At 49.8% G+C, this 9,610-nt stretch overlaps 1 protein-coding gene across 1 annotated transcript in view; it reads left to right on the plus strand.

Moving 5' to 3' along the window:
- The window catches only part of DNAH5 (dynein axonemal heavy chain 5), a 5,853,083-nt gene extending 5,850,649 nt beyond the window's left edge, over positions 1-2,434 (plus strand). Inside the window, exon 79 of the mRNA XM_085606747.1 lies at positions 1,833-2,434. Coding sequence (XP_085462873.1) covers positions 1,833-1,984 — 152 coding nt within the window. The 3' untranslated portion in view covers positions 1,985-2,434. The remainder of the gene's footprint in view (positions 1-1,832) is intronic.
- Positions 2,435-9,610: the final 7,176 nt, after the last annotated feature.

Raw genomic sequence — 9,610 nt, forward strand, 5'->3', positions numbered from 1 at the left:
AGAGGGACAAGGGTCCCTCCCAGGGGAGGGGCTGGACAGAGGGGCGGATACTCCCATGAGCTTAGTCCAGTTTCGTGCCAGATCGGGAGCTAAGGGCTCCCTGAGCTGTCTCAAACCGGAGTATGCAAGGAGGGCACCAAATGTGCCCTTCAAAGCAGTCTGGTGGCGCTGGCAAGCACCGCCACCAAAGCCCAATACACTAAGTCCCGTCTCGGAGGTGGTCACACCTCCTTGTGACAGGAAACTTATTGTGCTACCATCCCCTGCTCCAGCTCAGCAGCAGGAGGGCAGAATCGTGTCTGGGTCAGCAGCAGCACTAGCTGGCTGGCAGACCCTTGAAGGCTGGTACTGGGAGCATAGAGGACTTCTCGGAGGAGCCCCCTGGTGCATGGAATCATACCTCCAACTCCAGTAACGGTGTTGGGGTTTGATACCAAACATGCCCAGGTTCGGCACAGCCAGTATATGGTGAGCTGTCACCTAATGACGCATGGCCACTATATGTGTCAAAATTGCTGACCGCTCTTGAGCCTTTAGAATCGACTCCGGGGTTTGTAGTGGGTATCCTGTTCTTGCAGGGCATACTCACATATATAACCTAGCACTCTGCCTTCAGGATTGAAAGCCCTACCTTAGGGGTGACTTATAGGTTTTAAGTGCAGTGACCTAAGATATAATGCAGGCCTGTAGTCACAATTTGAGTGGAGTGATCTGTCATGGGTTGCATAATACATGCTGCAGCCCATGGGAGACCCCTGGTGTACCTATGCCTTGGTTACCTTAGTACCATACACTAGGTTCTTACATGAGTACACAAATAGCCAATTGGGAAGTCACCAAAGTACTTACCATAGTCAAATTAAGGGAGGAAGCATAGCGACTGGGGTCCAGATTAGCAGGATCCGAGTCAGACTAGTCAGAAAACAGAATACCACCAGCAAAAAAGTGGGGGTAACCATGAAAGCATCTCCTACTTTCCTACAGATCTCTTGTAGATGTCTTTTACTTCAGTGTGTGTGTTTTGCACGTATGGTGGTCTGGCCTTCTATACGGTGTACGTCGCTGCATTTTATGTATACCCTTCTTGATGACCTGGTTCAACCTCCTTAATTGTACTTGTGTGTTTCCTTCCCTCTCTTCAATGAGCGTCACCGTTTCATTACTTTCGGAGGATGCCTTATGTATCTATTAAGGTTCTAAGTACAAGAGCGGTTTCTTTTTACCGTTCTTGTCTTGCTAGTGATGCTCTTCGTCATTCCTTGTTCTCTCTTTTTCTCTTTCTTCATCATTCTATGATTGGAGGACGTTTGTTTCAAAATCTGTTTCTCAGGATAGTTTCCTTGATGATCGCATGTAAATAGCACTTATTATGAGTTTCTGTAGAGTAACATGTAGATTTTGGATCTTCCCTACCAAAATTTGCATGATACGATGACTAGGGTATGCTTTTCTCCTGTTAAGTTCCGGCAGGTTTGACTTTTCAAAATGTAACTAATGATCAAATATTTCATACACCCAATAATTGTTGGATGCAGTAAATACTATCAACCTCGTAATTCTGACCCCTGCACAAATGGGTTTACACAGCTGTCGCAACACACAGACCCATTCGCAATCAGGGCCTAAGTGTAATTAAAACAAAGGTGATACAGATATGTGTCACATACGGAATCCAAAGGGGCATTGTCATACCACATTAATAGATCCAGTGAGGGGATTAGAGAAGGAAAATGACAACAGAGGATGGGTGATTCTGATTGCCAGTTAACCTAAAAAGCAGAAGAGAAATGTTTCAACTTTGTAGCTAACTGTTGCTTGTTTTCTTTTTACAGATACCAAAGATGTCTCGTTGTATTCATGCCCGATATACAAGAAGCCAGTGCGCACAGATTTGAATTATATTGCAGCAGTAGACCTTCGAACAGTCCAATCACCTGACCATTGGATTTTGCGTGGTGTTGCACTTCTGTGTGACGTGAAATAGCAATAATTAGATTGGGTTTTACCTCAAACATTTTGTGATAATATTGTGCGAAAGTAATATTACCAACAGACATTTCAAAGGTTTTAACTAGTGCTGCTTTAGGACGAGTGTGGTCAATGCTTCAAAAGAGTTCTGTCTTCTCTTGTGATTATGGCTTTATTGTCCTGACGTTAGAAATAATACATACATGTATTTTTATATTTTTGAGGAAGAGCAATATGTGGCAGACACTGTGTTCCGAGTTTATATAGCAGGAGAACAATTCGAACAAGCACAGATGTCTAGCATTTACTACAATGACAGTGAAATAGTAAACACATTTTTCACAGTGAAATGCAGAGTACTTTCTAATACAATGTATATTACAGATTTTTTTTTATTTTTTTTATTTTTACAAATTGCAAGATATGTTTGTGAGCGTTTATTAAAGCAGACATTACTTTAAATTTCACAGTTGCCTTGTTCCATTTCCTTCTATTGCATGTCAGGTGCGGGGTCAGAGATCCAGTTTACAAACATATAGGGGCGTATTTACAACGAAGTGACCGAGTGCTGGCTCAGCCTTCCTGGCTTAACGCCGCACTCCACCACTTCAGAAACGCAGTGTCATGCTGCGCTGACCGCAGCAGCACTTACAGCCCCGCCTGCAGCCTCCAGCGCACGCCCCGCTTGCCGACTCTTCGGCTAGCGGGTACGGCATCTGAGGTCTTCAAAAGGGGGTGGTCTGCGGGGGGAATGCTTTTTCGCGTTCCGTCATGGACCCCCAGGCTTCCCTATCCTTCTGCCCGCACTTACCTGTATTCTCGTGCCGCGGTCGGGGAGCAGCAGCGTTTCTTGCGTTCCCCTCTCGACGTCTTCTGATTCCGTACTTCCGGGTTACCACTCCTCTTTAGGGGCATAGTTGTTGCGTAGGCGCGCCCTTGCCATCCAGCATAGTAACTTTTCTTCGGACAGCTTTTCCTGACACTGTTCCTGCAAAAAAAGAATTATAGAAGTATTTAAAGAGTCATAGTTCCTAGTTAAGGTAGGAGGCAATATATCTACGCTTGTCCAGGGAAAAAATTACTTATCTGATTCTGCACTCCTTCAGCGTTGTGGAGTGTATTCTCTGCTTTGATGCATTTTTTTCTTTCGTTTGCTGTAAAAAAGAAGAGAATGTTATTATTTACTGATTCTTGAATTACGTAAGTATCCCATTCCGTGTCAGCACCTTTTTGTGCCACATCTATTTTTTTTCTCTTGTGATTCCTGAATCGGAAAATAAGTTTTTTTTCTTTCTTTCTAGTGTTTCACGATTTATATATTTTTATGGGTCTGATGAATTCAAATTGTAGTCTCCCTTAAGGTTGGTATGTTTCACACTTATCATTGTTTATGTCTTAAATTCTGCAATCCTAATGATTAATAAGTATTCTTTCACTTTTTAGATATTACTGTGTCAGTCTCAAGTTCTAGTTGTTCATATCTCCCTAAACCACCAGCAGATCATTCAACAGGTATACTCCTACATTTACCACAGGTTCTGTATAGGAGTCCCATAGTTTTAGACTCATACTTAACATTGTATCTTTTCACATTAGGAAACATATACGACACCACACCGGATTGTGGAAGTGGATTCTACTCCTTTTCCCTTTCCTTGTTTTGTTTCCGCCGTCTTCCCCACCTTCTCCTCTTTTGCTTTGACTTTGTTGGGTGAAGGAGGTGGGTGAGGGAAGTTGGGACCCAGCATCTGTACCTTCTACTTTGCCCCTGCGGAAAACCCAGGTGAGCCTCACACATCATGATGAAAGGCGGCTGGAGACTGACCCTGCTAAGTTGGAGGACGGAGAGGAGCCCTCGCTGGGTCTGAGGAGGGGTTCCTCTCCCTTGGAGGTGCATCAGCAACAGAACTCAGCAACTGCGGCCTGACACGCGGCCGACCAAGCTCCTCCGCGACGAGGTGGCTGACGCCAGAGATGAGGTACCCTCTGCGCCTGGGGTGTTCGCAGTGTAGCGCCCTCCAGAGCCACCGGGACCCGAGGCAGGCCGGAGCACCCTGTGGTGGAACGGTGGCGCAGAAACAGGCTGGGATAGCGGACCGACCACAGCGGCGATAACAGGCGGTAAAAGGCAGCTGGAGACAGACCCTGATGGTTTGGAAGACGGAGAGGAGCCCACGCTGGGTCTGAGGAGGGGCTCCCCTCCCTTGGCAGGTGTGTCAGCGGCGGAACTCCACGGCTGCGGCTGGACCTGTGGCTGACCAGGCTTTTCCGGGACGAGGTGGCTGACGCCAAAGCCAGGTACCCTCTGCGCTTGGGGTGCGCGCAGTGTAGCGCCCTCCAGTGCCACTGGAACCTGAGGCAGGCCGGAGCGGACGTAGCCTGTGGCTGCGCTGTGAAGGGACCAGCAGCTGGGGTAGCAGGCTGGCAGCAGTTGCGACAGCGGAGCTGCCGATTCCCTCCCGAGAAACCAGTTGGAGGCCCCTCCCGACACAGAAGATGCCGTACTGGGAAACCTGCGACTCCCTGGCCAAGGGGGTGGCACGACAGGTGAGCCTGAAGCTGCGGTGTTGGGCTGTTGAGGAGGGTGAAGGGAGGTTCGGGTGTTTATCAGGCCCAGGCCCCTCTTGAGTGCAGATGCACAGCGGCGGAGTGATACCAGGGGGTGTTTGGCAGCCTAGGGACAGCCGCCAGACACTTACAGACAGTAGGGCTGTTTTGGGCCTAGGTTGGGCGGGCTTGGATCCCGCAGGGTGCTGCAGCATGCATATGAACACAGGGGTGGGGTTGTCTGGGCCTGCTCTGTGGACTTGGTGAGTGGGCGCTGTCTCTCCCCCCGTTGATTGGGGCAGAGGAGGAGGCCAGAGAGGTGGTTACGGTGGGGACGGACCCAGGGGGCCCATACCTCCTACAAGAGTGCAGAGACTGGGGGGCTGGGCCTGGACACCCAGGTTGCTCCCCCTGAGGTGCAAATACTCCAGCTTCACGACGTGGGAGGAGGGAGAGCCCAAATTTGACAGGGGACCCAATGGTGCAGAATATAACCCCCTGCACGGAACTGGTCTCATTTCCCTGTTCCTCCAATAGGGAAACACTCTGGAGCAATAGTGCTGTCGACTATATCGACAGGAGAGGGGCAAGGGGTCCAGACCTCAGCTGGCACGGGCATGTAAGCAACCCCATAAGCGCCTACGCTGCAACCAGCCGAGAAGTGATTCCACGTCTTGAAAGTAGTTGGGATCACATTGTTGGAGCATTTCTCACGCAGCAGTAGCCACAAGCAAGGGTTGCACACACTCTACCCCCTATGCCTAGCGCACAGCAGTTAGCCATGGGCCGCCTGTGCTCGACCACCCACCAAGATAATCCATCCCACGGAGTGCATGAGGAAACACCCAAGAGTGTTGGAACATCCTCAGGGCCAAACCAACCTGACCTCTCGGCCAAGTTAGACTCAGTGCTGACAGTGGTAAAAAAAATCAACACAACACTGGAACAGACACACACTTCCCTAGAGAGTAGGATGGACAGCATCACTTCTGACTTCACGCGCTTACGGTATGATCAACATAAACTGGCCAATCGTGTACATCTTACGGCAACCCTACAGGATCTGATGGATCGGGTTTGTTCTCTGGAGGAGAAGGTGGATGATGCGGAGGGGCGATCACGCTGCAATAACGTGCGGGTAATTGGTTTACGGGAGGGAGCAGAAGGCCAAGACCCAGAGAGATACACAGAGTCCTGGATGAGAGAATTACTTTACCAGGGCTCACTCCTGCGGCATTTTGTAGTAGAACGTGCCCATAGAGTTCCCGCCCATATGCCTCCTCCGAGATAGAGATGTGATATTACGGGAAGGGAAACACCCCGGCCCTAAGGTGCAAAATCTCAGTCTCCTTCTTCCCAGACTACACTGCTCAGGTGCAGACGAGGCGTGCCACCTTCGGCACAATCAAAAAACAATTCAGAGAGCTAGACCTTCAATACACTCTGCTCTTCCCTGCTTGCCTACGAGTCATTCGGAACAGCAACTCCCCATACTTCGATTCCCCTTCTTAGGCCTGAGATTGGCTGGAAGAGAGCGGACTGATGGCTGTGCCCAGGCCTCCAGAAGACTTCCAGCTACAAAAGAGGACCTGTCGCAATTGTCGGAAGGGGAGAGGCAAGGACACGCGGCAAAGAGCACCTCATAGCTGCCCTAAACCCCGACCAGATCAGGTCGAAATGCCAGGACGCACTGCAGGTGGTGGCCACCCTCCAACCGACGAGACCATCATCGCCGCCCAGCTCCACAGCATCTCCATCGAGGTCTTAGGAAGACAGTGACAATGGACCGGAATGGTCGACAGATGCTAGTTCACCTCATCTGCCAGACATCACACCGCAGAGATCGGACAGAATTATTTGAGAGTGTTGCATATATTGCCCCCCCATATGCCCAGAATGCACGGAATGAAGGTGACACTGCTCTATCAATTCTCATACCCCCTCCTACCACCTCATGCCCCACATTTATGCACCATCATACATACATGAAGCTCTAGCGTACTGCCACCTAATAGGAGCAATTATGTTGGGGATGGAGAACACAGGCTACCTCCTACTTTACGTTCATTCCTTCGGAGTCAACTTATGACAACGTGGTAATTGCCATGATTAGGCTCAATTGTTTGGGTTGATCTCCCTGTTGGGGGTCCGCTCTTATGAAGTTGCATGACTATTTGATTTCAGTTTTGTTTTCCCCCGCAGAGATATCGCCTTGTTCAGAGACCTGCTGCTGTTACACATACTCCTTTATTATGAGTCAACTGCGTAAGTTGAGTCTGATAGATTCGCACTTCCCTCATGACTAACCTAAATATCATCACCTGGAATGTTAGGGGTATACAGTCTCCTGCTCGACAGTACCCTATATATGCCTACCTACAAAGCAGAGCAGCTAGTATTGCTCTATTACAGGAAACACAACTGACAGGCCCAGAGGCTGTTCAGCTACGCCGTCGTTGGCGGGGCCAGGTATATAGCACCAGGGGCGGCCTTAGGCATGTGCAAGCTGTGCACCTGCACAGGGCCACCAAACCCCAGGGGCCACCACGAGGAATCGGATACAATACATATTCGTGGTGGCCCCTGGCAGGGATTTGGCGCATGAACAACTGAGGCGTGCTAAATCCAATGTGATGCACGCTGAATGGTTGTTCTTATACTCTTTTCCTTTCTAACCCAGTCTCGTCTTTGTGTGGGGTCGGCCTTGTTTCGGGCTCTTCTGGTAGATCCTGTGCTTGTTTAGAACTTTTTTTCCAGGAGAATCGAGCTTGTTTTAATAGTCCAGATCTGGCACCTCCGGAGGCTCGCATGCGCGCGCATGCGCAGTGCCCGCGAGTCCTGCAGCGAAGGGGTTACAGAAGCACCACGCATCACTGGCGGCAGGAGGGGTGGCAGCACCCGTGCCCGGCGTGCAGCGCGCAGCACCGAGACCGGCCGAGGCCATGCACCGGCGCGCCTAGAGACCCTGGGCAAGAAAGGCCGCCTTGCAGAGGATAGCATGCCAGTGTGCAACCTTTGGTGCCAGCTGCGAGGTGAGCAGCCCGACGGTCAGGGCATGGGGAGGGGGAGTGAGGAGGTCAGCGTGTGCCACTGCAGAGTGAACCCGAGGGAAGGTGAGCCATTGGCCGAGGGTGTGGGGAGCCCTGGGGAGGAGGGCAGATCAGGCGTAGGAATGTATCCCAGCCCGTGGGGGTGAGAAGCCGGTGGCATGGGGAAGGTTGGGTGAGGATGTTATTGTAGATGGTGTGTGCTTTGGGTCTGGGTGGAGGTAAGCCATGTGAGGTGGCGAGCTGGAGGTATTCTGGTGGTCATGGGAAGGGAGGGCATGATGAATCGTGAGAGAGAGCCTCTCTCTCACGATTCATCTCGGAGAGGGCGCGGGTCGGAGAGGTGGTCACCGTGCGCCAGGGGTACAGATCGGCGCTGTATGTTGAGGGAAGAGTGAGTCAGGAGTGCAGGGGTGGTGTTTACTTGTGGCTGAGGGGAGGCATGGTGACTTTTGGAGGTTAAACTTGGGAGGCACGGTCGTATTGGGGGGAAGAGGAGAGCAGGGTACGAGGTGTTAGACGTAATGTTAAGGATTCATTAAAATGATTACAATTACTTATCAACAATCATGAAAACAGAGTATGAAGCTGATACTTGTGATCTAATGAGTGGATCTGCCTGCACAAATCTTTTAAAACATTGAGTGTTCGAATGTACTTGGCATTTGGTTATGTCTGTTTATATGGTGTTGAGGCAGACATGAAATGCAAGCACCTATGGATGGACGCCTGGAATAAGATGGCAGTGCCTACCCATGTTAACTCAATCTAATGCCCTTTTGCAGAGACCTTGGTAGGAGACTGGCTTCTTGATCTTTTCTTTAATTACATTCCAGTGCTTGTCATGTGACTAGCAGAGAAAACTAGTTTAACTAGTCCTCAGTTTGCAATTGGTGAAGCAGCCTTCTCTGTCCATACTAGGGGCATAGTTACCATTGGTTCAGCAAGTACAGTGGTACTGAGACCCAAAACCCTCAGGGGCCCATTGAACCCTGATACTTGCTATATTTTACTTCCTGAGCAGCAGCCAAAGGGGCCATTTTCCTTGCTTATGCCACGGCCCATGGGGTCGTTGGTACGCTGTGCTAGTGATTCGTACGTCTGCTTGAAAGTTGTCTCCTGACTGGATGTTCCTTGCACATTGATTTTGCTTCAGTGAACCTCTAGTGCCTTTTCATAGCCTTAGGACTCACTGTAATTAATCCTTGTTTAATAGGTGCTCTGAAAGCGAGCAGAACTGGTTGCTGGAATATGGCACTATACAAGAAACCTTAATTAAATATATTGTATTTTGTCTTTTGACAATGTGGTAAAGTGGACGAGTCTTTGGTTACCTGTAGGCTGTCTTCAGGATCAGTTAGTGACGTACTGAGACAGGTCTCTGTGTGCCATGATTTCAAGGTAGCTTACTCTCTTCCTGCTAAGGTCACTTCCCAAATAGATCATGCACTATTCTCCAGGCTCTACTGTTCTCAGTGGACTGAGAAAACAGACCTTGTATGCCAAGTCACATGATCTACCCTATAGTTTTATAACACTCTTCAAATAAAGCTTCCATATGTGGCTAGTCCTCATAATGTGTCATACATGTAGTGGGAAGGGTAATTACTATCAATCAGTCAGGGTTTGTAAAGCTCAGCTGCTTCACACATAAGGGTCTCGAGGCGGTGTGGGATTCATGCTGCTGGATCATGCTGCTTGTTGGTTGAACAGCGAGGTCTTGTGGTCCTTCCTGAACTGCTGGAGCGATGGTGAGGCTCTGAGGTGCAGGGGGAGGGTGTTCAGGTCTTCACTGCCAGGTGGGAGAAGTAGCGGCCTCCACTGTTTTATCAGCGGCTGCATTGGGTGGCTGCTAGGGAGATGGTTCTGGAACATATTTTCCTGGTAGGTTGGTGGAAATTCACTCGTTCATTAAGGTATGCTGGTCCTTCATTGTGTAGTCCAGGGAAGACATGGCTTGGCAGTTCGGGCTGGACTGTTCCCATGAGGCACAGGGTCAAGGCTGATTTGCATATGACCATGTCTGAACTGGGGTGGTGTGGTGAGCA

The sequence above is a fragment of the Triturus cristatus genome, chromosome 5_2 (assembly GCF_964204655.1).
Source record: "Triturus cristatus chromosome 5_2, aTriCri1.1, whole genome shotgun sequence".
Taxonomy (NCBI): Eukaryota; Metazoa; Chordata; class Amphibia; order Caudata; family Salamandridae; genus Triturus; species Triturus cristatus.